Source organism: Entelurus aequoreus, linkage group LG17 (assembly GCF_033978785.1).
Source record: "Entelurus aequoreus isolate RoL-2023_Sb linkage group LG17, RoL_Eaeq_v1.1, whole genome shotgun sequence".
NCBI classification, from domain to species: Eukaryota; Metazoa; Chordata; class Actinopteri; order Syngnathiformes; family Syngnathidae; genus Entelurus; species Entelurus aequoreus.
Window position 1 is genome coordinate 38,096,232 of NC_084747.1, and position 27,907 is coordinate 38,124,138.

The 27,907-nt window shown below is 40.3% G+C and overlaps 1 protein-coding gene across 3 annotated transcripts in view; it reads right to left on the reverse strand.

The window, feature by feature from the left end:
• Window positions 1-22,778: 22,778 nt before the first annotated feature.
• Window positions 22,779-27,907, reverse strand: part of hic2 (hypermethylated in cancer 2) — a 54,648-nt gene continuing 49,519 nt past the window's right edge. Inside the window, exons 2-3 of one of the 3 annotated variants that reach the window (XM_062025653.1) lie at window positions 25,111-25,417; window positions 22,779-25,033 (exon numbers count right to left, since the gene is read on the reverse strand). In XM_062025653.1, the coding sequence (XP_061881637.1) occupies window positions 23,615-25,033; window positions 25,111-25,335 (1,644 nt within the window). In that variant the 5' untranslated portion in view covers window positions 25,336-25,417 and the 3' untranslated portion in view covers window positions 22,779-23,614. Of the gene's footprint in view, window positions 25,418-27,907 lie in introns of all 3 variants that reach the window. The other 2 variants (XM_062025654.1, XM_062025651.1) reach the window with 2 other exon arrangements.

Sequence of the window (27,907 nt, forward strand, 5' to 3'; positions counted from 1 at the left end):
TATACAACATCAAGTAACAAGAAACACGTAAATAATGAATAAAGCAAATAATGTTCTGGACCAAAAATATCTTCATATTCTCTACTGCTCACTGGTGTTAGCATGTCTGAGTTATTGTGTAGAAACTTAACTCAGTGGCCTTGTGGTTAGAGTGTCCGGCCTGAGATGCGTAGGTCATGAGTTCAAATGTAAGTCAAAGACTAGAAAAATGGGACCCCTTATCTCCCTGCTTGGCACTCAGCATCAAGGGTTGGAATTGTGGGTTAAATCGCCAAAATGATTCCGGAGCGCAGCCACCGCTGCTGCTCACTGCTCCCCTCACCTCCGAGGGGGTGGAACAAGGGGATGGGTCAAATGCAGAGGACAAATTTCATTACACCTAGTGTGTGTGTGTGTGACTATCAGTGGTACTTTAACTTTAAATATGGGGAAAATGTGTGCTTGATTCACTAACTGTGTTACAAAAAAGATAAACTAGAATAATACATCACGTTGGATATAGAGATCATACAAACCCTTTATTTATTGAATCACAAATATTAAAATTCAACGATGTGGTGCATTTGCAAACAGCAAAAATGATGTCCAAAGCAAATTATAACCTGCAACCCAAGAATGTACAACAATTCTTCTCAATAAAAGAGGAGAAATATAACCTTAGAGGACAATCTAATTTGAAACATTTGTATGCTCGTACAACACTTAAAACCTTTAGCATATCCGTGGAATTAAATTATGGAATGGATTAAGCAAAGAAATAAAAAAAAAAACACCAATATAATTTAGTTTAAGAGACTGTTCAAACTACAAGTATTCACAAAGTACAAAGAAGAACAATTATAATGAACATCTTGAACATTTTTTTTTTTTTTTTAGATAATGATTATTTATGTATTTAATATTTGTTTACTTACTATGATATATTATTTATTCAAACTGCTCAAGTTTGCGGACGACACTACCCTCATCGGGCTCATCTCGGATGGCGACGAGTCCGCCTACAGGAGAGAGGTCCAGGTGCAGCCTCAACAACCTGGAACTGAACGCCCAGAAAACAGTGGAGATGATCATGGACTTCAGGAAAGTCACAGCCCCACCATCCCCCCTCACCCTGATTGACTCTCCCACCCCCGTCTCCATTGTGGACTCCTTCCGTTTCTTGGGCACCACCATCACCCAGGACCTCAAGTGAGAGCCGACCATCAGCTCCCTCATCAAGAAGGCCAAGGAGAGGATGTACTTCCTGCGGCAGCTGAGGAAACTTAAGGTGCCGACCGAGATGCTGGTGCAGTTTTACTCAGCCATCATCGAGTCCATCCTCACCTCCTCCATCACCGTGTTGTTCCCCGGCGCCACAGTCCAGGATAAGCATCAACTGCAGTGCATCATACGGGCTGTTGAGAAGGTTATTGGCTGCAAGCTCCCATCCCTCCAGGACCTGTTCTACTCCAGGACCAGGAGGCGTGTGGGTCGGATCACAGCTGAATCTTCTCACCCTGTACACAAACTATTCTCCCCTCTCCCCTCAAACAGGAGACTACGGTCCATCCAGACCCATACCTCCCGCCACATGAACAGTTTTTTCCCCTCGGGCATCAGGCACATGAGTTCTGATAGCTCAGTTACAGCTCTTTTTATTACCTATTCTGTGTTATATGTGTTTTATGTTGCACGATTGCACCAATAAAAATTCCTAGTTTGTGAACCCGTTCTCAAACAATGGCAATAAAAACTATTCTGATTCTGATTCTGATTTATTATTTATTTATTCACTGTTCTGTTACTGAGAACAAGGAAACAGGATACAATTGCTAAGGTATGAAAAGGGGTAGGCTTAAATAAGCTCTGCTTCTTCCTACTACTTTCCGGAGGTGTTGTAATGAAACGACTGGAAATATGTGATGCATTACATTGTATCGTATGCATGTTCGAATTAAACTGAAAATTAACTGAACTGAACTGAACTGAAAGTATTTGGGGCAGACTTGTGCAAAGTTCCAAATTTGGAATTTCCATTAATTTCAATAAAATAATTGGAATTTGAATTGAAGTGGCTATACCCCACAGGATGTTGAATTTGGATTACAGGAAGTGGAACAAAATTAATTGCAATTCAGAGAAGTCCCTTGTAGCCAAGTAACAGGAAGACTGTGTCACATTAAACAAAGGTTGAAATAGTTAACACTTAATTTAGTAAAGCATTGAAGGAAGTGATACATTTTTACACCATTTTCTATTATTTTAAAGTTGTAATAACATTAAATTATATAACAGTTTATAGAAGATGCTTCTTTTTTTTTTGGAAGTGCAGATAAAAAAAACACTTTCTACATTTAATATATAACATGTACTAGGGCTGGGCGATATGGACGAAAAAATATATCTTGATATAGTTTTACTAAAACTTAATATTCAATATATATCTCAATATGTTTTCCGGTGAAAGTATACATATAAAGATATACATTTTTGAGTGAGATTCACTGAAATTGAAGTGAATGACAACTGTACTGTAAACAGTCTGTGGCACTTTTATTAACCCAGTTAGTCAAGATGGGTATTAACAGCACAGAAAAGAAACTGGTTAAGTAGCACAGAATTACATAACATGAATAAAATAGAAAAATATTATTTCTACGTAAAATAAATAACATAACTGTGCAAATAATACAAAATGTATCAATCTCAGATAAAAAATACATTTGCAGGCAGGCACTTTTTAATTCCCAGTCGACAATGTAATGGACTGTCACACGCGTAGGTTCTGGTCAGTGCCAAGTAAGTGACTTGACTTAATTGTGCGGTTATGATCTTCCTCACTTCGGCATACATTTTTGGCAGCATTTCTCTCTGCGAAAAACAGTTTTGATTTGGGCTTACATGGTAAACAACTCAAATGAATGTTTTATCCAGACGCATACATTTGTCCAAATGTGGCCAAGTAGACGTATTGTGGGTTACCTGGACGTGGTCTACATCGCTAAAATAAAAATCTAAAGAAGAAAATCCCTCTGCCATCTTCCGCTAGTTTTTTAAAAATATAAATCGCCCACTAGAAAATTCCCTCTTCTATTCTACGACTCTCTTGTCGTCATTTGGGATGTCTGTGATTTCCCTTCCTGGTTCCATAGCCTGCCCTATCTTGTCTCTGATTGGCCTGTCCCTAATGTTTTGTCCTACTCTTAAGTAATCGTGACTCATCATAGTAAACAACCAACCAATCACGGATGTTCTTATACATGCAATCACTTCTTGGAAGGAGGAAGGGGAGGGCTTTAGTAGCCCACGGAGGGGGAGAGCGAGTGGGAGAACAAGGAACACAACAAATAAGCGGCTTTTGGTCATTTTAACGTGAATTAAATTATATCGATAATACGATATTTTCTTAATTCATATCTTGTTTGAAAATATATCGATATATCTAACAAACTCGATATATCGCCCAGCCCTAACGTGTACACAGGTCCATAGTAATTTTATTTTTAGGAAATATGTTAAAGTAATTTATGGAATATTTATATTCTGGAATACACCAACATTATCAGTTGGAATGTCATGCAATTTAATTTCTGCATGCTTCAATCTGAATTTGAATTGCAATTCTACTTCCTGTTTGCAACTTCAAATCAAATTCATGGAATTGAATGGGAATTTTGGAAATTTAACTCAGAATTTTGCACAAGCCTCACTTCCCTGCTTAAGACATCCCATTGCTCTGTTTTTTTTTATTTAAAGCTCAACTCTTGTATAATTCTTTAGCATGGACAAAAATATAAATCAAAGTGGTATCTATCATTGTAAATAAATAAGTATAATGATAATAAATAACTGTAACTCCCCAGTGGCAGCAGCATTCATGCAGCCTGAAGTAAAATATTTACACTGTAAAATAAAAACAGTTTCTGGCATTGTACAATATTTAATTAAACACGTTCACTATCGTTACCTTTCTACACAAATTGGCTGGGAGAAAATTCCATGCTAGTGCCTAATAGTGAGGTCCATTTTGACTTATGTTCTCAAATATAGTTCCTTGCACAATGAAGGTCTACTTTATTATTTAGCCGAAACAAAAAACTGTTATTTTACAAGAGTATTTTTTTCCCCAAAATAAATTGGGTCTTATTTATTGTACAAGACGTAAGAGTGTTGTGACTGTATGATAATCAACAAGGAGATACAAACTCAGCATGGAACACAGAGCCAATGAGCAAGACAAGGCCAGGGCCCCGTCTGCCTAATATCAGCACAAAAGAGGTCCTCTGGCACTGGAGATAAAGATGGGTGTGGGCCCTGTCTTTGTGTGTGTGTGTGTGTGTGTGTGTGTGTGTGTGTGTGTGTGTGTGTGTGTGTGTGTGTGTGTGTGTGTGTGTGTGTGTGTGTGTGTGTGTGTGTGTGTGTGTGTGTGTGTGTGTGCGTGTGCGTGTGCGTGTCTGTACTTTCCAAGCAGACGTTGTCCGTCTCTCTGGCCCATCATGGGCAGGCCAGGCATCTCATCCACATTCCTCAGATTATAGAGAGCCATCCGAGACGAGCAGAGGCAAGTCTGGACCCACCTGGGCAGAGCCTGGTAAATTCCACTCGTGCTCATGGTCTACAGGGATAAGGGAAAAAAACGGGGCACGTTTAGGAACACATCTACAAACACCACGGGGTCAATGCTGTACCCACTTACTCAGTCTGTAGGTGCCGACTTTAGGGGGAGCTGTGGGGGCTGGGCTGGCTAGGTCTATCGACACCAGGACCATTGTGTCTCTGCAACCCCCATTCAGGGTCATTTAGCATGTGACACCTCAATGGGCAAAGAGTATTACTAATGGCACCTCAGCAGTGCAGTGGCCGTGCCATCTCTCTACGATTGTGACCTCAACCTGCGTGATGATGGATGTAAAATAAGACATCCCCATGCAGAGAGCACATCATGAACCAAATATAGGAACATTCCCAACACACACATCCAAATAGATAAAATGGCATATGACTGATGATGTCCATGAAAATGACCAATACTATCTCTAAAAAGCATAAACATTGCTCTTGTCTCAACTGTGTCACAGAATAAATTTTAGCTTCAAAAAATGCTGCTGTGCAGCTCGTTTATGGTCGTTATGCTTGAGGAAGAGGCAGACTTGGACTATGGGTTGTTTGTTTTCCCGAGATGCAAGTAAAGTTGGAGCGGGCAAGGCGTGAAGGTAAGGACATCTTTTATTTTAACACTATAACTACAAAAAAGGACGCAAACAAAAGGCGCGCACAATGGCGGAGAACAAACTTGACTAATGAAACAAAAGACTAGCACAAAGGCAATTAACTATGAACATGAAACAAAAACACTTACTGTGGCATGCCATGAAGCATGAACTATAGTAAACAGGAATCTCATGGGTAGCAGAGGTAATGTCGCCAGGCTAACTGCCTGGCAACTACAAGTTTAAATACTGGTGACATGATCAGTGAAAACAGGTGAAACTAGTGGTTACTATGGTGACAAAACAAGGGAGTGAAAATCAGGAACTAAGTGTACAAAACCCAAACAGAACATAACTTAAACAAAACATGATCACAGACATGACAAGAAATCACTGCACGTTAGTGGCAAGGCCATTACCTTCGATCCCTCAGGCGGTACTGCATCAAAAGCCGACATCAGTGTGTAAAGGATATCCCCACACGGGCTCAGGAACACTTCAGAAAACCACCGTCAGTAACTACAGTTTGTCCCTACATCTGTAAGTGCAAGTCAAAACTCTACTATGCAAAGCGAAAGCCATTTTATCAACAACACCCACAAACGCCGCTGGCTTCGCTGGGCCCGAGCTCCTGACAACCTTTTTTGAGCCAAAGCACTTTTTTTTTTAATCAAGAAAATACAGAGGGACATCACCAGCAGAAAACATTCCAAAATGAAACCCCACCAGGTTGTCGTGCCTTATTTTGAGTTTGTTGTTGTTTTCATGTGTGTAATGCTTTAGTTCCTGTCTTGCACTTTTAGTTTGGTGGCTTTTCCTGTTTTGTTGGTGTTTTCCTGTAGCAGCTTCACGCCTTCCTTTGAGTGCTATTGCCTGACCTGCTTTCTATTGGCAAACAAAACTATTTCAGTTGTGCGGACGCATTCCTTCTCTGTGTGGAAATTGTTGATTGTCATGTCATGTACGGATGTACTTTGTGGACACCGTCTCTGCTCCACACGCTGTAAGTCTTTGCTGTCATCCAGCATTCTGTTTTTGTTTGCTTTGTAGCCAGTTCAGTTTAACTTTCGTTTTGCATAGCCATCCCTATGCTTCATTGCCTTTTCCTTAACGTTTCGTTCATTTTTGGTTTAAGCATTACATACCTTTTTAACTGCACGCCGTCTCCCGTTGTGCTCTGCATATTGGGGTCACAACAAACAATCCTCGACGCGTTCCGACTTCTACAAAGCAATTAACTACCTGCTGCCACCTACTGATATGGAGTATTACATGGTTACCCTGCATGTTATTTGCAGATTATAATTATTGATTTGCAAAAAAATATTTTTTGGACCACCTGAAAAAATATTTTTAGGTGAAGTTGCATCATTTCCCATGGCACACCAGACAATATCTCACGGCACACTAGTGCACAGTGGTTGAAAAATACTGATTTAACAATCCCTTGTCGTCTGGTTTAAGCCTTAACCCAAAAGTGATTAATTTTCATTCATATTTGATAATACGATAATTTATTTTAAAAAAATCACACGCATTAACACGTTCACAGTCCTAATCATTATATATCCTTACAAATATTGATATGAATATGAAACATGAAATGCATTTGCGAAAAAGTTAATTTTGCATTTTTGCCTCGATCTCTTTTATATGGGGGGCTGGGGGGCGGGAGGTGATTATTAATATGTCTCTGATGAACACATCAATCAGTCGGAGGAGTTAAAGGGGAACTGCATTTTTTTGGAATGTTGCTTATCGTTCACAATCATTATGAAAGACAAGAAAAAAAAGTTGTTTTTTGTTGTTGCTTTTCAACATGTAAAAATCGGCTTGTTCTTGGTGGCTAGCAATGTAGCTAATGGGAGCAATCAATTCTACCTCTAAATCACTTTAAAATGCATTCAAAAAGCCTCAACAATACTTCATTTATGTTCCGTAACCTGTATAATAACCAAGCTGTAGCAATATTGTTATTGTAAGAACAAACACTGAGGAACTCTTTTTCTATCGTAGTAACACATCAGCGAGCCGTAAAAGCAAACTAACGGCAAGAGATAAGCTAGCCGCTGTCAACACGAAACGCGTTTAAGTTTGTAATGCACAACACGATGCGATAACACACCAATCTGTACTGACTGAAAAACATGAACAATCATATTACAGTATCTGTAAAGCATTAACCCATATTTCATGTTTTGTTTGTACACAGCTGAGCTAACCAGCGTATGTACTAAAGTTGTAATGACACGCAGGACGTGTGCGTGTATCATGATCAATATAAAGTGTGACTCACTCGATGGACAAAATTATTAAATATACTTGTTAAATAAAACCTCTGCCTTGTTTTTATTGAACACTTGGGCCTACTACGCTACTGTATTTTAATTTTGGTCATTATGGTGGTCCTCAGAGAGTTTTTTCTGAGATGGTACTTGGAGAACCACTGACATCGATGGTTTGTCAACATAAGCGGGTCTCTCCACATTAACTTTAATTGGCAAAATGTTAATAAAAATCCAATATTTTGTTTTTAATAATAATCAAAAGTGAAAAAATATTTAGTCAACAAAGTCAATATTCTAGTTTTTCAGTGCACACCTCTGCCTCAACATTAATGGTTGTTGTAAATGTTCAAAAATAAAAGGTATGTTTGACCAAAAAATATATATATATTTTTTTTAACATGCTGGACTAATTTGCACATATCCCATAATACAGTTGCACTTGACATGATTCAACCCTAATTTAAATTATTTACAAAACACAACACCAGTGAAGTTGGCACGTTTTGTAAATCGTAAATAAAAACAGAATACAATGATTTGCAAATCCTTTTCAACCTATATTCAATTAGATAGACTGCAAAGACAAGATATTTAACGTCGTTCGAACTGAGAAACTTTTTTATTTTTTGCGAATTTTAGCTCATTTGGAATTTGATGCCTGCAACATGTTTCAAAACAGCTGGCACAAGTGGCAAAAAAGACTGAGAAAGTTGAGGAATGCTCATCAAACACTTATTTGGAACATCCCACAGGTGAACAGGCTAATTGGATGGGGCGAGGGTCACCACTTTGTCAACAAATGCGTGAGCAAATTGTTGAACAGTTTAACAGCAACATTTCTGAACTAGCTATTGCAAAGAATTTAGGGATTTCACCATCTACGGTCCGTAATATCATCAAAAGGTTCAGAGAGTCTGGAGAAATCACTGCACGTAAGAGGCAAGGCTGAAAATTAACATTGAATGCCCGTGACCTTCGATCTATCAGGCGGTATTGCATCAAAAATCGACATCAGTGTGTAAAGGATATCACCACATGGGCTCAGGATCACTTCAGAAAACCACTGTCAGTAACTGCAGTTGGTCGCTACATCTGTAAGTGAAAGTTAAAACTCTACTTTGCAAAGCGAAAGCCATTTTATTAACAACACCCACAAATGTCGCCGGCTTCGCTGGGGTTGAGCTCATCAAAGATGGACCGATGCAAAGTGGAAAAGTGATCTGTGGTCTGACGAGTCCACATTTCAAATTGTTTTTGGAAACTGTGGACGTCATGTCCTCCGGAACAAAGAGGAAAATAACCATCCGGACTGTTGTAGAGGCAAAGTTGAAAAGCCACATCTGTGATGGTATGGGGGTGTATTAGTGCCCAAGGCATGGGTAACTTACACATCTGTGAAGGCGCCATTAATGCTGAAAGGTACATACAGGTTTTGGAGCAACATATGTTGCCATCCAAGCAACGTTATCATGGACGCCCCTGCTTATTTCAGCAAGACAATGCCAAGCCACGTGTTACAACAGTGTGGCTTCGTAGTAAAAGAGTGCGGGTACTAGACTGGCCTGCCTGTAGTCCAGACCTGTCTCCCATTGAAAATGTGTGGCACAATATGAAGCGTGAAATACCACAACGTAGACCTCAGACTGTTGAACAACTTAAGCTGTAAAACAAGCAAGAATGGGAAGTAATTCCACCAAAAGCTTCAAAAATTAATCTCTTCAGTTCCCAAACGTTTACTGAGTGTTGTTAAAAGGAAAGGCCATGTAACACAGTGGTAAAAATGCCCCTGCGCCAACTTTTTTGCAATGTGTTGCTGCCATTAAATTCTAAGTTAATGATTATTTGCAAAAAAAATAAGTTTCTCAGTTCGAACATTAAAGATCTTGTCTTTGCAGTCTATTCAATTGAATATAAGTTGAAAAGGATTTGCAAATCATTGTATTCTTCTTTTATTTACCAATGTGCCAACTTCACTGGTTTTGGGTTTTGTATTATTATTATATGCCAATCAGTTTGCATCAAGTCACCAACACACAGGCTATGTAAACAGCACCACTAATATTACAGTCACTATTGCTTTATAATGGTCATCGATTAAGTTTTTAAATTATGAAAAATCAATTTGAATGTAGATTAGGGGTAGAACATTTACAAAAATCTGACATTTTCCCTCAAAATTTGATGTGATTTTTTATTTTATTTTTTTGCTACATTTAAATTGCTCAAATTTTACTCCATATTAAGATAAGGAGACATGTTAAGCATAAAATGTGCCTGGTAATGAAAAAATATATAGAGGTGAAAAGTACAAATGTTTTTCGACTTTTATTTCAAACATTTAACCTTGCTTGGATTTTAGTTTTTAGAGCATAGTTTGCAGATGTCAAGCTGGAAGTGCAGTACGGAATTTTACAGTACTAATAAATAATGTAACCAAAATATCAGAAAAATGTGAGACAATTCTAAAGTATTAAAACAATTTGCAATAGGTCTACACCAGTGGTTCTTAACCTTGTTGGAGGTACCGAACCACACCAGTTTCATATGCGCATTCACCGAACCCTTCTTTAGTGAATAATAAAATGTTTTTTTGTTTTCAAATTCAAGACAAAGTTATATGTTTTTTTTACTGGTGCACAAAATGAACCGTGCAAGAACATCACCTTGTTTAAAGAACAAAACCAACACAGTGCATGAACTCACAACAAATTACACACATTACACACATTACCATGAATTGATTAACGTGGACCCCGACTTAAACAAGTTGAAAAACTTATTCGGGTGTTACCATTTAGTGGTCAATTGTACGGAATATGTACTGTCCTGTGTAAACTGTACTGTTTCATATGATGTATTCTCTTCCTTTGCAATCTGCTAGTAAAAGTGTCAATCAATCAATCAAACAACCTGCAAATCAGATGGAAAATTAGAGGGAACATTGTTTGGGGGTATCCATAATACGCCGATAGGAAGAAGTTTTTATTTACACGACAAGTCGGATGTGTCTTTACCTCCGTGGTGGAGGCTCCGCCGAACCCCTGAGGCCGACTCACCGAACCCCTAGGGTTCGATCGAACCCAGGTTAACAACCACTGCTCTACACTGTGTTGTATTAGATCTTATTAGAATGTGCAGATGTAGCACTCCATATGCAGATAAAGTTCAAAGGGCCTTATTTATATACCTGAAGAGGGTGTGTCGCGTGTGTTTACCGTCTGTCAGGGATTCTGGAGCATACCTGAGCGGGCATCAAAGGAAGTTTTAAAACAAAAAAGCTTGGAGTAGGGAGGGGCTAAATGACTGGAAAAGGCCTATTGTTTACCTCAGCTGGCTCTGCCCTCTATCAGTTGGACCTGATAATAAAACAGACGCAATAAATGTGACACAAAGCAATTTTAGTTTGATGTTGTTGATGTGCAGCGCAATCAAAAGTTTTGAGACACATTATTTCGAATAAAAACACGATCAAAGCATTTGCCATTCAATACTATATGGCCAAAAGGACTATCATAACAAATGACAATGGTGGCTATGGAATTTGTTTTGATTTGCTGTACAACACTTCCAATACATTATTATAGATGACAATATGAGACAACCTACTCAGTGGCCTTGTGGTTAGAGTGTCCACCCTGAGATTAGAAGGTCGTGAGTTCAAACCCTGGCCGAGTCATACCAAAGACTATAAAAATGGGACTCATTACCTCCCTGCTTGGCACTCAGCATAAAAGTGATTCCCGGGCACAGCCACCGCTGCTGCCCACTGCTCCCCTCACCTCCGAAGGGGTGAACAAGGATGATGGGTCAAATGCAGAGGACACATTTCACCACACCTAGTGTGTGTGTGACTATCATTGGTACTTTAACTTTAATAACGTACAGTCATACCTCGTCTTTAACACGCCCCACTGTACGGACCAAAATTGTCACCTAAAGTTTTCTGCGGTTTCGTGTATTGTCTCTGTTATCGTACGGCTAATCATTGCATGTACAAAACCCAAAACCAGTGAAGTTGGCACGTTCTGTAATTTGTGAATAAAAACATAATACAAAGATTTGCAAATCCTTTTCAACTTATATTCAATTGAATAGACTGAAAACACAATATATTTAATATTCAAACTGAGAAACTTAAAATTTTTTTGCAAATAATCATTAATTTAGAATTTAATGGCAGCAACAACACTCAGTAAACGCTTGGGAACTGAGGAGACCAATTTTTTAAGCTTTTCAGGTGGAATTCTTTCCCATTCTTGCTTGAGGTACAGTTTAAGTTGTTCAATAGTCCAGGGTCTCCGTTGTGGTATTTTAGGCTTCATATTGCACCACACGGGACGGCGTGGCGAAGTTGGTAGAGTGGCCGTGCCAGCAATCGGAGGGTTGCTGGTTACTGGGGTTCAATCCCCACCTTCTACCATCCTAGTCACGTCCGTTGTGTCCTTGGGCAAGACACTTCACCCGTGCTCCTGATGGGTGCTTGTAGCGCCTTGCATGGCAGCTCCCTCCATCAGTGTGTGAATGTGTGTGTGAATGGGTGAATGTGGAAATACTGTCAAAGCGCTTTGAGTACCTTGAAGGTAGAAAAGCTCTATACAAGTATAACCCATTTATCATTTATTTGATTAATGGAATGTCTTGCCTTATCAATGAGGTTGGGACCATCAGTTGTGTTGTGAATGGGAAAGCGTGTCCAAACTTTTGGCCTGTACTGTATATCGTTAGGCTTTTATCAATACAAATACCAATATTGATTTTCTTTATCAATACCGTAATTAATCTGCACTCTTATCGGTACTATTTGTAACTGGTTTAAATAAAGATGTAAAAAAAATGCATTTATTTTTATTGTAATTTTTTTAGCAACACCTTTTAAGTCTTAAAGAAGTCAAATATGTTAGCAGTGCAAGGTGCAATGCAGTTATGTCATCACTTTGTAAAGACCAGATTCATCACTGCATTTCTATTCATTACAATTACACTCCGCTGGATGTAATATGTGTATGCATGTATGGCATTCCTGTGCAAAGCAGTCCTTTTTAGAGGATATATGACATATATAACAAACATCAATAGCGTCTTAGGTGGGTGTGCACTTAAGCAAGGTATGTTTTGATGCCACACAAACGCGATGGAGTGATGTCAGACGACTACTCAAAACCGGTCAGCAGATGCTGTCTTTCTTCAGAGCAACTTTAGAGATTATTATATTACTAGTGGGATGCAGAGGATTTGTGGCGTCGTCTACCATCAGACTGCTGAGGGAACTCGGCAGCCACGGTCAGGCCCTGCGGAGGACCATCAGAGCAGTCTCAGAGGCAGCCGAAAGAAGCAGCCAGTGGATTTGGCTCAAGCGGAAGGACCCCAGTTGGGCCCCAAAAACAGCAGTATAACAGGGTGAATTTCAGGAACAGTTGAGCACGGGACACAAGCTGAGGACTGATCATCCTTCGGCGGGCCACCTTTGTGGAGGGTGTATAGTGTTTGAAGGCCGAAACACCCAATGATGCAAGGGCACACTACTGAAGATGTGTCGCTTGTCCAATTGTCCTGGAATTTAACCCTGACCAAGTCTCATATCCCATACAACTCACAAGAACACCCCACCCCCCACACCCCCACGTTGTCTGTCTACCACTCTCAACAACAAGGACATCTCGAGTGAGTACTCTCCACATTTGGCACAAGGGACTGTTCAACATCTCGTCCTGTGTTTTTTGATTCTTCAATCTTTCACTTTTTTGAGTGGATTAATATTGGCCTGTGGATTACTGGATCGCTATAGGAGGACGGCTGTAGCGACGAAAGCGCATTCACTTTTAAACTGACACCAGCTCTTATTAGTGTGAGTGACTTTAAGGGTTTTCTGAGGAGCAAATATTATTGTTACAAACTTGTGTGTGGTGTTGCTTCCCTATTTGTGATTATTCCAAGATGATTGTCAGATCCTACCCATATCCTTTGTTCTGCGTAGCAGCGGCCCCTGAAGTGAGCATGACAGTGTGTCATTATTACGATGGTCAGCTGAATAGAAAAGTTCTTTGGTCCAGAATCTTAATGGTCCTTGTACTCGGTATGCATCCCTAGTTCCGACACGCAAGAAGAAAGCAAATATACATAAAAATAGTAAAGCACAATGACTTGGATTAGTAATTTTAAAAATCGGATTACAGGTTTAAAAATAGTAGTGCATTAATGAAAAATGTTGTCATATTAGCCTGTGAATTGTGACTTATATTCAAATAGCGTTTTTTCTCTAGTGACTCAAAGCGCTTTACATGAAGAAACCCATCATATACATTTAGGGAACTGCACTTTTTTGGGAATTTCGCATTTTGTTCACAATCCAACTAAGAGACAAAAAGACAAATTTGTAAAAATCGTCTCGTTCTTAATGGATTGCCATCCATTCTGTCTTCAAATCACATTAAAAATGCATCCAAAACCTGCAAACACTAGCTCATTTACTTTCTGTAACGTGTATAATATCCAAGCTGTAGCGACATTGTTATTGTAAGAACGAACACTGAGGAACTCTTTTTCTATTATAGTAAGACATCATCTTGGGACTTCATACTATGAACCCCACATCTAGCTCCCCGCCAATTACCAAAGCAGTGCGTGAGCCCACACAAGTCATATCTTGATGCTTTTGGGTACATGATCACAACTTTGGCTAAACAGTTTGGAGACAACATCTCTGCCAACATCAGCACGATGCACTTTCAGCCTCAGTCCACCGCTGTGAGTTCTTCCTTCGGGCATGATGGTTCGCCACAAGTGAAAGTTGTTCTCCAGCCTGACGTCAAAGCATCAGCTTACATCATGCTGATGTGTTCTCAATTCATGAATGGGTGAGCATGATGAAATGTTACCTGAAGTCATCCTTAAATGTTTGAGCGGATTACGTCCAGGGTATCAGGCAAAAGCAAGGGATGTTGTACTGAACACAGCTGACCTGCCCATTGCTGTGTTTGACATTTTGAAAGGTAACTTCAGTGAGCCATCATATTCTAACTTGCCTATGAAATACTTTTTCTTGCACTATTCCCCGTTCTGGTGAGAGTGCTATGGACTACTGGATCTGCCTTAACAAGTCCATTGATGCTGCTGATGAGTGTCTCCATAGGCTGGGCTAATCTGTTGAGGACCCCAGTGCTGAAGTTGTGATGATGTTTATTGACCACTGTCCTGACCCTCATCTTGCCTTGTCATTTCAACTAAAAACGCCTGAGCAGCTAAGGTTCCGGAGCGTCTGGATCAGACCTGGGCAAAATACATTTAGATCTTTAAGATGGAAACTGTAGCTGTCATTATGATGTACAGTGATGTTTTCAAATGATCATAAGTCTTGAACTATGCAAAGTATTTCAATGGTTGGAATCTGCGCTTTTGCATGATATACTAGTTACTATGGTAATCTAAGTCACAGCAGCTCAGACGAGGCACCAAGCAGTGTGGGTGGGGAGCGTTTCCACAGAGTGTTTCCAGAGCGGCCAGCCTGAAATGCGGGTGTCAGGGACAGACGTGGAAGGAGATTTTTACAAGAAAGTTCTAAAGCTTAGTAATATATCAGGTTGTAGGTGGGTTTTTTTTACCCTTCGCGTTAATATCCTGCTGTTTGTTGCATTTGTTGTGTTTCGCTTGATTGTAAAATATGTCGATTGAGAGGGGGTTCATATGTTGTCAATATTCAGTGTTTTATCTTTCATAGTTAATCTTGTAAATCCCACATTCACAATGTACATTCTCATTCAGTACAAAAATTAAAAATTCGGAAAGGAATGAACGGGTTGTTCACCTAACCTGCTGCTCCAGGTCAACTTCCTGCCGTTGGATGGATCTTTGGATGATAAAGCTGCACCCGTGGTCATGCCTGTCTGATGGGTGTGAGTTAGAGGTGTCTGATACTGCAGCCGCAACTGTTGAGTCATCCCATGCTGGTTCCCTCCCTCTTGAGTGCTGAAGCTTGGGATGATGGCCGCACGGGTCCATGAACAGTCTTCCTTTGATGAGTCCCCTTGTTCGGACTCCTCTGCAGCAGTCTCCCCTACTGTCAGTGGCCATACTGTTGCACTGGATCCCCCGATAGCTCTCCCTGCAATCAGTCCCAGTTGGTACACCTAAAGCATCAGGTGAAACATCTGGTTGACTGGTGCAGAACCAACAACCTGGTCCTGAACGTCGACAAGACCAAGGAGATCATCGTTGACTTCAGGAGGCACCACCAGCCATGCTCTACTCTTATCAACGGCACAGCACTGGAGATCGTAAGCAGCACCAAGTTCCTGGGGGTGCAGATAACTGACAATATGACCTGGTCCCTACACACTGAGCTCTTGTAAAAAAACTTTGTCCATTTGTCAAAGGAGAGTCAACGAGAATGCGGGCTCCCGTTGATGTGATAAAAAAGGTAGCGTGTGCTTTGTATTACCTGGTTGTCGAGGGAAGGCTACGGAAAACATTGAAGGCATTTGGATTGGCAAAGCAGACTGTAGCAGTTATTGTCCGCCATGTATGTCGCGGACTCAACGTCCAGGTCCAGAGTGTATAAAGTCACCAAAAACGAATGGACAATGAAGGTGAAGGCAAAAGAGTGAGTGTCCTGACCAGATATCTAGATCCCTAGATTGACTGATGTAAAATGTTTTTTTTATCACATTGTTTACTTTCATGTATCCAATAAAGATTTGATTAATTTATGATGGCTCAGGTGTGATTCACTACAATAGGGCCCCACAGCACACTGGATTCCAGTTAATTGAAATACCACAACACTGGATATTGTTAAGATAAGTTACATTTAATTTAAGAACTTGCACACAAAGCAACACTATGACGTGCGCATTTTCTGCGCATGCGTACTAGGTCGCGTTGCGCCAGCAGACAGAGGGGGGGAGGGGGTCTTAAACGACCATTGTGTGTGTGTGGACAAGGATAAGGTAAATGGGATTTTTTTTTTGTTTATTTTTGCTTAGTGTAGAAGAAGCCTTAGATTGGTCAGATCTAGTCCAGTGGCTGGTGCCAAAACCCCAAATATTTATACCCCAAAAATCAGGAGGGTGTGCCTGTGCAAGGATGGTTTCGCCCTATCGTAATGAGAAAAACAACTGTTTTGATACAAACGCGCAATCCTAACTGTCAAAGCCAACGACAGTCTTTGAAGTGTAATTTCCCCTCGTTAACATTGGAAGTATTGTGCGATCGACTACTATCAGTCCAAAATAATCGGAATCCCCCATGTAAGTATTCCACTCAGGACATTGAACACCCTGAGATGACAATGACTTGGATGAATGAGAGCATTCATAGACGTAATCCAGGTGTGTTAGTCCGACTTTTCAAAAACCGAACACGATCAGATTAAGGTGTTTCCATGGGCAGTAGGTTTAGTTAGAGCCAAACTATTTGAGAAGCTGGACTAATTTAGTGCATGGACACGTACTGAGTGTATGTACTTGTAATAACAAGCATGACGTGTGGAATATATCCTGATCAATAGTGACTCACTCAATGGACAGTTGTCTGTTTGCTTCAGCTGGTCCAGAACGTTTTTTCAAGTTGACTTTCGGTATGCACTCTATATATGTCCAAGTTCCACATTAATAACGGCAAGTCACGTCGACTAAAGAACACACATTTTTGTTGCCGGAAGTGAGCTGCTATGGAAAAGGAAATAAATGCGCTGAGAAAAGAAGTTCCAGTAATGAATAAAATGACCAAAATACGGTTAATATTGAACATTATACATATTGTCTGTTACTACATTATATACTTGCAGTGTGTATATAAAATGGAGGGTTTTTAGGTTGTTTTCGAAGGCTTTGAAAGCTACCACGGTGAATCACACTAGCCACATTTTGCAAGCGTGTTTTATCTTCTTTAGGATCCTAAAAAAAAATGTGTTCTTGTTCTTGTCTCTTATAATGATTTTGAACAATAGGCAAAATTCCAAAATAAGTGCAGTTCCCCTTTAAGCTACATTTACACCTGTGGGGGTGGCACTGGGAGCAAAGGTGGGTGACACGGCATAACAGTGACTAGGATGGCGAAAGCTGGAACCCTCAAGGTTCTGGACAGCCGCTCTACCATTTGAGCCACACCGCCCCAGTCAAAAGAGACTTTCTCTAAACAGCTGTTTGCGCCATCACCTTAACGTCTCCCCCATTTTGCCACCAGCCTGGTGAACAACCCACTGGCATGCAAGACAATTGTTTACCAGCATCAACAACCTTATAGTGACCACACTCAACAATAAATGGGTTCATTCTTCACCCAAAGTTTAAAACTGCCTTTTGGATGAAAGGTGAAATGTCTTTAACAAACAGAGTTTAGTTTCCCCTAACATTTATATAAGTAGACATGATCTAAGCATTAGAGAATATCCAGTCAACCACGATTGAAAAAACAAGCAAAGGTTTTGGTTTTCAATCAAGCTTTTAATGAAAAGATCTTAAAATAACAGTTTCTTCTTCCTCACTGCTGTACATTAAGACTGCAAAGGTTGTGAGTACTGAGGTCAGCTGTAGTACACTTTAATGACACTTTTAGAGAGTTTGCTAGCGCCTTGGCAATGCACAGCGGCGGCGGCTCTGACCTGAATACAAGAGCTCTCTGACAAGGTAACGGACATGAAGAACAGAGAGAAAGAACTCGGACTGGGTGCTGCCAAAAAGCCAACAAAAAGACAGAAAAAAAACCCTTCTTAATACTGATGTGTGTGTGGCATTGCAGTTTGAGATCATCTCGTTTGAGTTGTTTGTGCATCTTTGCATGGAAAGTGTGTTTTGTAAGGGGCTTTTTATACTTAATTATTCATCAGCGAAGACCCTACATGTCTGTTGCAGAGCTTCTCAGTCCACAGAGCCTGATACATTATTGAGCAGTTTTTTCCAAGGAAAACAGACCCGCCTGATACATCCATCTGCACGGATCACATCTTTTTTAGCTGCTAAAAATCTTTCTGGCAACAAAATGCACTTTAATTTAAAACCTGGTGTAAATAAGACGTGCACAAAAATGTCCGAAGCTATAACTCACTAGTTTGGACAGAATAACTAGGTGTAATGGAGTAAATTGCTGTAAACACTGAAATGGGTATTTTGGTGTTGTGAATTACTGCATGTATTGTAAATACTGAAATGTAAAAAAAAAAAAATGTCACTGTGCACTAAGAAATATTAGAATAAGGATGAAAAGCAGTGGTTCAGGTCTATCTGAAATAAAGCTAAAGATGAGCTGACAACAAAGGCCAGCATTTTATTGTTTAAGACTGGCTTTGGTTTAGACTTCTAAGGTGAAATGCAGAGGACGCCGCAACGACCTAACAAGTCAACAGTGAGGTGGAAGATAGAAACGCAAAAAAAGTTAAGTGTTCAACGTTTTACACTATAAAATGGGACCGTGGCAGCAAAGTGGAGACTGTGGAGCGACGTTAGCATCTGTTGTTTTTTTTTTATTTCAAGACTGTTTTCCACCTCAAAACGGTACCACGGCAAACTGCCAAAACCATTACGCATTGATCCGATAGATCGTAACAACGAAGGCAAACAAGGACCTGCTGCATTTACTTTTTGGCGTAAGATGCCAAATGTTATTGAGGAGGAGAATAAGGGGCAGTAAGAAACAGGGGAAGCAGCAGCAAATCGGATACTGCGGTGTATAACACAACTAGTATAACAAGGTATGTGTTTATTCTTGTCATTTGAAGCCATATATCCTTAAATGTCAAATCTGCTCGAACAATGAGGAAATAGTTAATGTCACCCGTGTGGGATCAGCTCGGCCCTCTTAAACCTGATAGTGACTTCCTGGCAAAGCGAGTGGGTACCATGCAGTAGAAAAGGGCCATTGGAGCAAAGTGTGGCATCTCTGTCCAATTGTGTAGACTTATTTTAAAGCTTTTGTAACACTGCATAAAGATATGGTAATGGCGTATATCACCAAGAGACACAAATGGGAGATGAGGTATTACTAAAAACAGAGACAGAGAACCGTCAGTAATAAGTAATTTAAGAGCAGAGTGGGAAGTTTAAAAAAAAAAAAAAAAAACATACAAAAGTGCACTTAGTAAAGAAGATATCTTACCCTGGGAATAAAAACAAAAACGTGGAACTAAGTTAAAGTCGTAGAAATCGAGAGGTTTTAAGACAACATTTTAGAAAATGGAGAGAAAACAATGTGCATGTTTGTTTTGTTTGTGGTTAAACAAATGGCAGATTAATGGCAACACCCAGAGAGCACAATCCAAAACAATATAGTGGCCTCCATTCTGTATGCACATGAGGCCTTCAAGAACCCTCATGAAGCTTTCAGTGTGACGGGCAAACAAAAAAAAAACACCCGCAGAGAATTACATTAAGACTGAAAAATGAAATATATATTTAAAAAAAAAAAATGAAATCCCCCTTAAAATAATGGCTGTTTTGTGTCATATTTTTGATTCTCAGCTTGAAATCCTCAGAACATTAACAAAACCAAACAAAAAAAAATAGGGGTTCCTGCCTCCACCTCCGTCTCACACAATTATTTGTAGAGGTGAGTGCAGGACCACAAATAAATACATTCATCACTGACAATAGACATCTGATTTAAAAAATAAAAAAAAAGCGAGAGAGAACACTGTCAAGTGTTTGCACCAACTTTGTAAGGAGGCTCAGCCAGCCAGAGGTTTGTGCTGCTTTAACCCAAAGAACAGGCAGCTTAAAAACAAGAAAAACAACATTCACAGTTAAGACTAAAGCAGATATTTTTTTTACATGCGGTGGACAAATCAAAGCAACATTCAGAGATGATGTAGAGAGATGTAACAATAAGCCCCGCCTGCAAATGGAGCGCCAAGAGGGAGCCGTCAAGTGCATGAGGGCAAACACGGATACACAACACAGAGCTAAAGACCCTGACTAACAATGCCTTTTGATAAACACATCAAGGATGCACTGCCCCCCCCAGACAGGCCAGAGGGCATGAGAGGAGGGAGTGATTAGGGGCATGAGGTCACACCAAAAGCCAGCTGGCAGAGGGTGGGGTTAGTGCACCTAAAAGCAAACACACCCCTCCCTCTAATTGAATATGCAGCAGTTCAACCCGTGCTTTTGTTTTGGCAGAAAACCGCTGTGGAAAAGCAGAAACAAAAAATCTCTGACTGGCTGGGCCTCGAGTGAGGTCTGTAAAAACTGTAAAAGTTTGTAAACAATGAGATAAATACATGTTTCTTTTTTTTTTTTTTTTTCTAGAGCCAAACATGGTTCAAGAGTCATTCAAATGTGCTTTGGTTTAAAAAATAGTTTGTGGATTTTGGGTATGAGCTTTTTCTTTTTTCTTCTTAGTTCTTTGTACAACTTTGCAATTATTCATGAACATACTGTGTCATTAACTAAAATCGTTGTTTCCAGCTGCCTCACCTTTTGTCAAGGCTCTTTGTGTTAGTTGAAAAAAGCCCCCGCTCCTACCCTTTTTTTGTTTTTACGTATGAAACTAGTGTTTTTTGCTTTATCCCCCCATGATTAAAATACAGAGAAATTGATACAATACTATGTCTTACAAATGTAGCTGAGAGCCTGCATTCTACAGATGCAGAACAATCCCTGAAGTATTTTGTATAGTAGTAGTTCTAGTAGTAGTAATAGTAGAAGTATTAATATTAATATTAGTAGTAGTATGGTCACAGTTTGGAGTTTTTCTTTGTTTATGTCCGACAAGCAAGCATTCAAATGCAGCAATTACAGCAATGGCTGGATATCATGTACAAAAAAAGGAAAAATGACACATCCTTTGCATGACAGACACTGAGCTGCACGTTGAGGTACAAAAAGGCAATGTACTCAAGATTGATGGATACATGTTCATACTTGGGGGGGGGGGGGGGGGGGGGCACATGTATCTACCATGCAATTACTAACCAACAAATAATTGCTTAACAGCCAACCAAGTAGTAACTAATCCAGGGATGCAGGTACCTTAAAAACAGTAATGATGTTTGTAACTGTGGCTGCATCATTACATCATGAATAATTCACATACCAAGAGGACAACAAAGGTATCAGACAAACCAAAAAATCAAAAGGACCGATTATTAAAAAAAAAGAGGAATGCCTATACCAAAAACTTGTAGTGAAGTACAATGTAACTGTTAAGAATGGATTCACTGGACAGACTTTAGTGAAAATGACAAGATGGCCCAATTACAAGGACACTTATGAGGTAAAGCTTCGGGAGGTGAGAATAACTTAAAACCAATCTGTGATACAGTGAAACACATTTAGAGAAGACGACGACTAAAAAAACAAAACAGGATTTTGCAGGAGTAGCTGTCCAGTGCATCTCTGCTTCTCCCTTCTTGTTACAAGTTTTCACAAGTCTGGCTCAAAAGGAAATAACAAGTAACTTGAACTTCACATTAAAATTCTGATTAAAAGTCGTTTTTTTTTTTATTTTATTATTATTTTTCTTTTTTTTTGGTCTGAACAGAACACAATGTCATCAAGTCCTGTTTTTAAAGTTAAAGGAATATAAAGTGATAAGGACTCTGGATATAAACAAAGCAAAAAAAAACAACTTTACCAGCAGTTTCTTTAGGTGGTAAAGTTCACCGGCCCACCAATCAGCACAAGCTTTCCTTGCAAAACACGAGAAGCTTCCTCACTCTAAGAGTCATTGGCAAAAACACCATCAAGAGTGGATTTTTTTTTGTATGGACTTACGATATAATTCTTAATTCATATTGTACAGCAAAATAAAAACGAAATCAAAAAGTGAAATAATTTAGTATGCTATATATCTTAAGTACATCTTTTATTTAAAAGCTTTGGTTTTGAACTTGTCTAGCAATGTTTGTTAGTTAGCTCTCTTCTCCACATTCACAAGATCTTTGGAACACTATACCCCTCAACCAACTAAACATTACTTTCCTTCGGAAAGACGCTACAGTACATTTTGAGGCAGCGCCACCGTGAGCGGAGCACCCGAAAAGCTAGAATATATTTGGAGTAAACACGGTTGTTGAGAACAACATAAATGAATGAAATCTATCAGTATTAAAAACCTGTGTTGAGAGATGGGCAGGTTAAAGCATCAGGTGAAGATAATCTACACACTTTTTACAATTAATTACATAGAAACTAATCAACATATAGTGTTCATAAGAGTAATCAGAGGTAGCGAGGTCACACGCCCATATAGGAAAGCTATACAGACACAAAACAAAACGTACCCACTGAACATATTTGTCCAGTCTAAAACACCCTCTTATTAGCCCCTTTAAAAAAAAGACCCCCCCACCCTGACCAAATTCCTCCCCCACCACAAGTAAAATCCCAAGACCTTCCAGTTTAAACATTCACTGAAACATAAGTTCTTTAAAACAAGTACCTCAAGAGGTTCCTCTTTGCAAACCCAGATTATTGGTTCCCCAGTGCACTAGCAATGTCCTCTCTGGAATACATCCACGAAGAGAACTTTTTAAACGTCTTACTTTAAACTAAAACCTGACCCAACGTGATCCCACCTGAAACCTTTTTTCAGTTAAAGCATGGAGGTGGTCACACCCCAGTCCCCCCTCGTTTTACATCCACCATCGCTTAACATAAAAGAATATAAAGCTGTCAAGAGTAGAAACACTCTTTGTTTTTGCTGAATTATTGCCAGTATTGGTTTCATTGGGCTTTTTGGTTAGTATAGCGCCAGAGAGCAGAGGGGAGTTTTGAAGTTTGGAAAACATCCGGACAAAATGCTTTAAAAAAGGTAGACGAGAGGAAGCCTACTGAGGTGGACATTAGGGCTGGACATTACATTGGTAGCCACATTCACATTTATCGGCCTTAAAAAGAGCACAAGTCACAAATTTATAACACTTCCGTTTTGTGACTTGGGGCTGAAAGACAGTCAAGATAGAGATTAAGAGGAGTAAACGGTCCCACTAGAACTCCTGAGAGGTGAGCGTGTGTCACTTTAAACCAATAAGGAACTGACAACATCTCCATCATTGCCCAGTGTGGCTACAACATTCACTTAGCCAGGGCTTCGTAAACCAAAGGTAATATGTAGAAGTGTGTGTTCAATGTGTACATGTGCATTTCTTCGTTGGAAAAAAAGGTAGAGCAATTTGTTTTTCTATTCCAAGAGTTCTTTGGCTTGTTTCTAGGAGGGTGAGGTGTGCATTCTCAGGTGACTGATGAGGTTGCGTTGTTGAGTGAACTTCCCGCCGCAGAGCTGGCATTCGTACGGCTTCTCCCCAGAGTGGACACGCATGTGCTCCGTCAGGCGGTACTGCCGAGTAAAGCGCATGCCGCACTCTTCGCATGCGAAGGGCTTGAGGCCCAGGTGGCTGCGCATGTGGCGCGTCATGGTGCCCCGCTGTGTGAACATCTTGCCACAAATGTTGCAAGGAAAGGGCCGGGTAAGCCAGTGGCTCTTTTCGTGTTGGCGCAGCGTAGCCGGGTCCTTGTAGCTCTTATTGCAGACAGTGCACTTGAAGGGGCGCGTTTCGGAGCCGAAGTTGGAGGGGCCTACGGGCGTGGAAAGGTCCTCGGCCTCCTCCTCATCTTCCTCTTTCACATAGGTCCCCCCTTCCTCTTTGATGTACAACTCATCCTCAGTGTGGGTCTCCACGTGAGCGTTGAGCTGTTCTGAGCTAGGAAAGCCTTTTCCACAGGGAATGCACACATAAAGGTTGTCTCCGAATGCTGGTTCAAAACCTTCCTGGCGGTACACGTAGTTGGCGTTATGTTGGCCCCCGCCTGTTCCCACTCCTTTCCCTGTGCTCTCTCCATCACTTTGACCACTCTCTTCGCTGTGGTCCTGGCCGTTCTCTCCCCCTTCTTCCTCGTCTTTACACTGGAGGGTTTGGTCGGAGTTGAAGCTGCTACCATTTCCCCCAGATGCCCCACTAGAGGTGCGGCCATCTTTAGGTACCACTATCACCCCATTAAGAAGGGGCCTGTGATGATCGTCAGACCTCAACCCTGATGCCTCTCTCTTGGGCCATTCATTCTTGCGCCCACTCTGCCGGGACTTTTTCTGGGCCGGGGGTCCATCTTGCTGGGTGTCCTCGGCTTTACAGTTGAGCTCATTGGGATCGGAGATGCAAATGTCCGCACACGGGAGGGTGGTCGAGGAGTCATCCAGCGAGGCACTGTTGGTTGTGGATACTGAGGCAGATTGAGGGGATTCTTGGGAGTTGCTGTGGGGGCTGAGTGCATCTGTGGCTGTTCCCGCAGAAGGGGGGCTCTTTTTGGTCAGGTCTAGCCCAAGATCAGGCTCACCCGCACTTCCTCCACTGCTGAGGTTACCGTTACTACTGCCGTTCCTCCTGGAGCTGCCAATCAACATCTCATCATCGGAGAGTTTGTCCCGAAGGCCTTCATCTGGTTGTGGCTGGTCGGCATCTGAAGGGGTGGTAGGATAGTGGTTGTTGGGCCCAGCCGGCGTAGAGGACGAAAGGCGCTGGTTATTGAGGCGTAAGCGGCTAAGAGGACCTGGGGTGGAGGGTTTACCTGGCAAGGGTTTCCCACCATTCCGCTTGAGCTTCTTTCTGCACAGCGCGGCAAGGTCGTGGAGCTGGAGGTAGCTGGCTGCAGTTAAGAGGGCACTGAAATTCTGCTCACTGCTCTGATCCGAAGAGGACAGCAGCTTACCGGTGTAGATGAAGTCCAGAACTTGCCTGAACAGAGAGGGGTTAACCATCTCTGTGTCAAGGTTAATGAGGTTATCGTGGAGGACCAAAGATTTGAAGTAGATGCTGCTCGCCGCAAGGATGTTCTTGTGGGCACGAAAGAGCGCGTTCTCCACCACAATGATGACATCACAGAGGAAGCCTTTGGCTCTCTGTTGGTTAAGTTGCAACAGCAGTTGTTTGGCATGATTTGGCAGTTCCATTTCCACCTTCCTTCTGTCCTTCCTTCCGTCTCGCTCACGCTCTGCCTACACGGATGCCACCTAAAGCTGCAAAACACAGAAAACAAAAAATTATTAGTGTGAAATTACAAAAAAAAAAAATAAGAATGGTACTTAGTGGAGAGCAGAGAGAGTGTTATTGATCCTGGAGAAAATTCTCAATTCTTACTCTCCTTAATCTAACCTACCTAGTATTTCCTTTTTTTTATTAGGATTTATGCCCACTGTTACAGGAAAATGTGGAAGAATGTCCTTCTTGGCAATGTTAGTGAAACACAACTGAACCAACAATTATTTAGAGATTTATTTTGGATTATTGCGCACCTAGACAAAGTAATTTCCTAATCAAGCTACACACAACTCAATGATTAAGAGGTGATAACCTGAAAACAAAGCCAGATCCTTTAAAACATCAACAAACTACAATGTGTCATGGCTGGTCCTTTTAGTTACATCCGTCTAAACTTTAAACTTTCATATGAAAATTGGCCAAACTTTCATATAAAAATTGGCCAAAACGTGCCACATAATTACATTACAGCAAAGAAAAGGGAACCCATCTCCCTGCTCTCATCTTCCTTTTTAAACACATTTCAACCATACAAGGATCGTGTTCTGTTCTGGCACAAAGGCCAAAAAGGGTGGAGAAGGAGTACAGTAACATGGTTTCATTTTTTTTTTAAAAAGTGCGTCCTCTCAACAGAGTTAACTCTGGTTTCAGTGGGATGCCCTCCTTGGAAATTGGGCTCGCCCTTTTCTCCATTAGGTCATGGTAATGTCAGCTCCACACCATTGTCTGGGGGTGGGGGTCAGTGGCACAGCAGGGCCCGGGGCAGGGATTAGGTGACACTTGAGCAGGTAAAACTACACAGGAGCTGGGACAGGAAAAGAGAAGGGGGTAGCTCAAAGACAAGGACTGCACCACCTGATCCTCCAGAGAGGCCCTCATTTATAGAATTAGGACAGATGAAACTCTTTCACTTTAAACCTATATGATCTATTTCTAGCTTGGGACTGCAAATACATTTTGATGAATAAGATATATTGCACAAGACTGTTAATTAAAGCAGTGTCACTTAGGGCAGTGCTGTACGCTTGGCTTTTTCATCAGTAGCACAGGTGATACCAAATGAAAAAAAAATAGTAGCACAGAACATTTTTTGTAGCAATATGAAATGTCTTAAGTATCACCATTTCTTTCTTAACACTCAAACAAGGTACACGTGCCCTCATACATATTAACACAATGCCATCATAAGTCCTCCTGCAACACTCAATTAGACACAAAGCACATCCCTAAACTGTGCTAGCACTGTCGCTAACACAAGTGTAGGGCTGGGCAATATGGATCAAAACTCATATCCCGATATAGTTTGGCCCATAACTAACTCATTAATGGAAATATTAGTTTACGGTACTAAACATCTCCACCATGCCTTGTTCAATTTTCAGGACTAATGGGGATCCCAAATACACAAAAACAGGTACCAACAAGTAAGAAAAGCAGGTTTTACATGATAGGATCCCAACTTAAGAGGTGGTTTGAGATAAGAAAAAGCTTTAAAATAATATAAGAAAAGTCAAATATAATCTCTTATCTTCTTTAAAAAACATTTAGCTATGCTCAATTCTTCAGCTAACAAAAACACAAACGAACACAATGTGAAATAAAGTCCTTTGGTTTAAGAGGACTTGTTTACACGTCAGCAGCAACATGAAAATAATTGATCTTCAACAATGGTGTTTTAATAGGAAAACATTATTATAGAACAGACACACAAAAATTTTAGCCAGGAACACCAACCTGCCAACTGCTTCACGATGCTGTGTGACAGGCCGTGTTCTGAAAATTGCTTTTAAAAGTCAATTATAGTTACTTGTTACTTTACCAAAAATGCCACTGAATTACTAACAGAATTACTCTTTAATAAATGTAACAAATTACTAGGGAAATAAAGGTGTTACTTAAAAAATAAACTTCAAATATCCTGCATAATGCAGTTGAGATAAGTTTCATATATATATATATATATATATATATATATATATATATATATATATATATATATATATATATATATATATATACATATATATATATACATATACATATATATATATACATATATACATATATATATACATACATACATATGTACACTTCAAATATCCTGCATAATGCAGTTGAGATAAGTTTCATATACATATACATATAACATACATACATACATACATACATATATATATATATACACATAACATAACATAACATACACACATACACACACACACACACACCCACACACCCACACACACACACACACACACACACACACACACACACACACACACACACACACACACACACACACACACACACACATATATAGGCTCTGATGGCTACTCTTTTGAATCTTTCACTGGTTAGTGTTACCTCTGCTTAATAAATAGATTTAATGTGCTTCCATGGCTGTATGTTCTTGTCAACAAACGCACTATTATTTGAATGGCAAGTTTGTCACTTCAATTGTTGATTTT